This window comes from Pteropus vampyrus, unplaced genomic scaffold, assembly GCF_000151845.1.
Source record: "Pteropus vampyrus isolate Shadow unplaced genomic scaffold, Pvam_2.0 Scaffold50, whole genome shotgun sequence".
Taxonomy (NCBI): domain Eukaryota; kingdom Metazoa; phylum Chordata; class Mammalia; order Chiroptera; family Pteropodidae; genus Pteropus; species Pteropus vampyrus.
The window spans coordinates 6,364,329-6,370,328 of record NW_011888831.1 but is presented as its reverse complement, the minus strand read 5'-3'; the positions used below and the strand labels follow the sequence as shown (position 1 = coordinate 6,370,328).

The 6,000-nt window shown below is 33.6% G+C and overlaps 1 protein-coding gene across 3 annotated transcripts in view; it reads left to right on the top strand.

Annotated features, from left to right (window-relative positions):
* The window catches only part of TAOK1 (TAO kinase 1), a 145,881-nt gene that overhangs the window by 102,030 nt on the left and 37,851 nt on the right, over positions 1 to 6,000 (top strand). For all 3 annotated transcript variants that reach the window (XM_023530556.1, XM_023530557.1, XM_011359929.2), the window contains 2 exons: positions 2,162 to 2,365; positions 4,703 to 4,837. In XM_023530556.1, coding sequence (XP_023386324.1) covers positions 2,162 to 2,365; positions 4,703 to 4,837 — 339 coding nt within the window. The remainder of the gene's footprint in view (positions 1 to 2,161; positions 2,366 to 4,702; positions 4,838 to 6,000) is intronic.

The following is a 6,000-nucleotide window of genomic DNA, read 5'->3' as shown; positions in this document are numbered from 1 at the left end:
TAACACAACTTATGCAGCATGTTGGTTTAGAGGTAGAATCTCAGGGAAACCGGACTATTAATCAGGCCCAGTGACAAAGATTCTGTCTTTCTTATCTATATGGAAACATAAAACATGGTCCAGTCATACCTGGAGCATTTCAGGAGTGATTATAAGGAAGCAACATAGATCTTATCTGTTATTTCCCAATGTTTAGGAGGCCTATCACAATTCTGCCAGAATTTGTCTTCACAGTGTCACATTAACTTTCCCTAGTTTATCATGCATTTTTATTTATTCTCTCTCATAAGATGGTCTCATTGACAATATTATACAAGTTTTGAAAAAAAGGGCATCTGCAAAGGTTAATACATAACAAAGGGCCTGAAATCATTATCCAGGACAGGAAACCGAGTAGCTGTATTCAGGAATGCCTGCAGGGTCAGGAAACTGAGAGTCAATAACTAGACAAGGAGTTAGAGTAACAAGTATTGGAAATTAAAAACAAGCAGAATATCAATCTCAGTCATACCTTTTTGTCATTCCCTGCTCATTTATTTATTTTATGCAAAAAAGGAAGCAGCTCCCAAGGTTAGGTTTCCTGGCCAGTGGCAAATGATGAGCACAAAGCACACTAGTATCTGACAGTTGCTCTGGACCTCTGCCCTACATAACAACATCATACATAACTCAGTGACCAACTAATAGCCAATGTTCTCCTGCTGTTGGATTCACATGAGGGCATTCTGCAGGATGGCCAGCTATCACTAAGGCTGTCTTCAAAATATTGGGACTATATTCCCAGGCATCCCAAGGGTACCCTCGATACTTCATTAAGAATCTATTATCCAAGTTCTTACATAGACGATTTTCAAATCTAGCTATACATACAAACTAAACAAACTCTCAGGGATAATAGATTTCTATATGTTTGTATAGGAACATCATATTTCATTTCATTTGATCTAAACACAGAAAAGAAACCAATTTGTATTAAGCATCAAATATGTATTAATACAAGACTGTTTGTCATGCTTCAACTCATTCCCTCATTACAAGATTGCTATGATGTCCATTTTACAGCTTAGAAAACTGAAGCTCAATGAGACCGACTACTCAGTTAGTAGTCAGGAGAGCAGAGTAGAGATATGACACACAAGTCTTCCTGCCCTCCAAACACCTGCCTACATCCTGCTCACGCACCTGCCTCCTATTCACATGAACAACTGCTTCATGAGTTCTTGGTCAAGTTGGAGGCCTTAGAACATGCTATGGTCTCTCCTCCTGTCCCAAATTCCTAGAAAAAATCAAAAGATCTTGCTGAAACTTAGAAAAGGAACCCTCAGCAAACCTCAGATTCAGGGAAGCTATTAGGAATCCTCGCGTCATGGGAGACAACATCTAAATAAAGAAGGAAAGCAAAGCTCCAACATCTGGAGGAATGGATGAGAATTCAACAGCTGTAAATAAGGAATGATGGTTAATAATGACAATGACAGTGGGAAATGAATTCTACATGATGACAACATGGTAACTGCCAGGGAATAAGTGAAGGGTAGGTGAAAATTAAAAGAATGCCACAGTCCTTTTTCTTGGACAATGTGAAATAACATATAATCAATTCTGCGCCCTGTTAAATATATATATAATATGTAATTTTCAATTTACACAAAAATAGGAATTAATATTAATTATTTGGTGGTAGAGGATGGGCTAGAGACTATATTCTGAGGAAGAAAGGAAAATATAAAAGGCTTTAATAAAAAATAACAACTAAAAGGAGTTGTTTACAGGTTGTTTCCAAAATAAAGGTTGGAGCTTATTTTAACCATAGGAATCATTGAGAAAAGAGCAGACTATATACATATAACTCGAGATGTGTGCTAGAAATGGATTTCAAAAAATGTGAAACAATATAGAGAAAATGCTACATTTTGGAAATAACCCAAAACTGATGAACTGACTTTTTTACATGGTTGGGTTTTTTATTTTTACTTTTTGGTCCTTTTTATTTGTTTTACTGTCAAGTAATAATAGCTAATCTTCCTGATCTTGACATGTAAAGGGAATTTCTCATGATAGGCCTCTGACTTTCTAAGACTGCCAAGCAATGTGCTAGGTACTTAAAATCAAGAATTCAAAAGAAATATAGATATTTGAACCTAATGTTGTTTTCCCTTAGGAACAAGATCATGGTGTTGGACGGACGGGAACTGTGAATAGTGTTGGAAGTAATCAGTCTATTCCCAGTATGTCCATCAGTGCCAGTAGCCAAAGCAGTAGTGTTAACAGTCTTCCAGATGCCTCAGATGACAAGAGTGAGCTAGACATGATGGAAGGAGATCACACAGTGATGTCTAATAGTTCTGTCATCCATTTAAAACCTGTGAGTATCTGGGTTTCATTGAAAAAAAAATTTAAGTTTTGTAAATAATTTTCTTCATCTGATTAGTTTAATATTTTCTTAGCTGTATCGGAAGTTTGGAACATTTTTAGGTAACTTATTTTAAAATGGCAATAGGCTTGTTAATTCTCAATGTAGAAATACCATATAATATATTATTTGAAGTTAGATGGAAAAATAAAGTGCTTAAAAATAGTAATTATACACATGAAATTCATGATCATATTGTCTTTGGGGAATAGGAGAAACGGTTAAGATGGGTGATTAAAAGTGACTTTTGCTATAATACTGAAAAAGTTTTAAATGCACTGTGTATCCAGGCTCTAAGCAAAGACACACTTGAGTGATCGCTGATGGGAGCGTAAATTGGTACAATCAGACAATTGGCAGCATCCATCCAATTTATAGCGCATACACACACACACACACACACACACACACACACACACACACACACACACACACACACACCCACCCACCCACCCCCTTTGATCTGGCAGTTTACTCCATAGATGTGCCTTGTACACATGCAAAGTGAAATCTGTACAAGGTTATTTATTGAAGCAGTACTAGTTACAGCAAAAAAATTAACTGGTTAACCAGATTACAGTACCTCTATTTAGTAGAATACTATGCCTCTATAATCAATTCTGAAAAAAGAACTGGAAAGACCTCCAAGATCTATTGTTAAAATAAAGTGGAAAGGTACAGAACAGTGTTACCTGTAAAAAGATAACTATAAGAAAACATGTTCTTATTTGCTCGTGTACCCAGAAGGATCTCCAGAGGATACATAAGAATCTAATAGTGGTTGCTATTTTGGGAGAACTGAGATGAAAGGGCAGGGATGGGAGGGAGAATTTTCACTGTCTTCTTTTTTAATTTATTTTATTTTTTAATCTTATAAATGCATTACCTTTTATAAAACTAGTATAAAAGAAAATATTTTTGAGGGAAGCAAATATTCTAGTAAGTGCATTTTTTAAAAAGTAACCTTTGCATTACCATAATGTTTATATCTTTAAACTGTACATAGTTGCAGAAAATTATATTCTGAGTTTCAGAAATATAGGTGTTTGCCACATTATTCTTTGCACTTTAGAGTGTGAAATTTTAAATTTTCTTGAAAGTATTTGAAGATCAGTTAGTTCCTTCTAACATTTAATAGGAATGCTTCATTTTTAATTTTACGCCTTGTGATATTACCTAAAATGTTAGTAGGCACATTAGCTAAAAGCTGGAACCAACCCAAGTGTCTATTAACAGATGAATGGATAAACAAAAGGTGGTAGATACATCTAATGGAATATTATTCAGTTATTAAAAGGAATGAAATTCTCATACGTACTACAACATGAGTGAACCTTGAAAACATTATGCTAATTAATATAAACCGGATGCAAAAAGCCAAATATTGTATAATTCCACATATTTGAAATATCTAGAATAGGCAAATTCATAGAGATAGAAAGTAGTTTAGAGGTTACCAGGGGCTGAGTAGAGGATGAAAGGGAGAGTTTTTATTAATGGATACAGAGTTTCCAGTTGGGGTGATGAGAAAGTTTTGGTAATGTGGTGATAGTTGCACAACACTGAGAATATAATTAATGCCATTTAATTGTATACTAAAAAATGGTTAAAATGGCAAATTTTATATATTTTACCACATATACCAAAGTTATTAGGAATGATTGGTTAAGTAGTAGTGTTATTCAGAGCAAAATCATGTTTAATTTTTATATTCTTAGGCAGTAGAATCAGTGATAGAAAAGATTAAGCCCACAATTAGTTGGTTGCTACTTAATTGACTTCCTCTTTAGTTAATGAACTAAGGTAGTATATAAGGAAACACATTGGTTCTTAAAATGTTTACAACTTTTTTTATTACTTATTTTGGACAAATGGCAGAAGTATTATAAAGATATTTTCAAGCTATGTTGTTGTGTTCAAGCTATTGCTTCTAAAACCCAAGAGCCTTAGAGAAATTTTATTACTGTTGTTTAAAATATTAGCTGCATGTTTCATCATTTTTGTTTTTAAGCTATATTAAAGCTTTTCAATTTTGCATATAATGAGTAGGATGTAAATCTAGCCTTATACATTTCCTTAGCTGTGTGCTATTTCATACACTGAAGAAATAATGTCTCCTGGTTCTAATTATGTTGAAAATGAAATATTAACATTGCCAATTTCTGTTTGCTTTTGCTTTTAATAATATATCTTTGAGATTTGTTAATCAAGTTGTCTTTAAACTAATTTTCTTGTAAGTGCAAATGAACTGTTGACTTCAGATAGTATTGTCTCTCTCTCTCTGTCTAGGAGGAAGAAAATTACAGAGAAGAGGGAGATCCCAGAACAAGAGCATCAGATCCACAATCTCCACCCCAAGTATCTCGTCATAAATCACACTATCGTAATCGAGAACACTTTGCTACTATACGGACGGCATCACTGGTATGTATGTGCCCTGAATTAGAAATATATTTTTCATGTTGGACCTTGGCATCTATACTCAAGTATAACTATATCTTACTTTTTTGTATTTGGGGTTTATTTTGCAAAACATTCATTTAACATTTAAGTGCCTATTAGGAGAAAGATTATAGAAAGCGCTCTGAGAGATGTTAAACTAATAATGTCTTAAGACATGTATACAAATAACTAATATGTTAGACCGTATTAAATGCTTAAGGCTACAAGGTACTAAGTAGGAATTCAAATTTAATTTGGGGCATAAAGGAAGTATTTATAAAACAAATTGTTGAGCCTTAAATAATTAGTTTTAGGCACAAGGGAGAGGTGTTATTTTCACATGAGAATTAACAATAAGGAAATACTGAGGCTAACCAAAATGAGGGAGAATGTTTGGGAAATATCAGGTAATCAATTTGATATACTCAAAGTGTAGTTCTTCTGATTTCCCAAACAACAATAAAAATGGATTTTTTTAATTACAAGAAGGTTGTTATTAGTGGTGTACTTATAACCATGGTCAGATGAGTAGGACCACAACATGATAAAAGATACTAGAGATAAAAAGAAATTACATTAAAATATCAGAGGAAAAGTAGGCTTTTGGAAGATATGACAAAGAAAAAAGAGATGTGGGTTTTCTGAGTTATCAACTACATAAGCAGATTTTATAAATCCTGTGCTATGACTCATGAATCTGTATGGCATGGGGTCAAGAACATGCCATAGAAGAGCATAACTATATATTTCACTTTATTTACCATATACCATAACTCAGTCTAACTTCTGCCTTTTTTTTCATACAGTAAAATGCACAGATCTTAGGTATTCAGTTTGAAGAGTTTTTACAATGGTACATACCTATATTAACCATCACCTAAAAAAATAAGATGTGTAAAATTTCTTGTCATCCCAGAAAGTTCCCTTCATACTCCACTTTAGTCAGTTTTCCATTCTCATGACCACCACTTTCTGTTTCTTCACTATGCTTAGGTTTAACTGTTTTTGGATTTTATATAAATGGAATCACAAATAATGTATTCATTTGTGTTGGGCTTATTTTGATCAATGTTTTCGAGATTCATCCATGTTGTTGTGTTCAATCTTTTTAATTACTAATAGTTTTCCATTGTGTGAATATACTA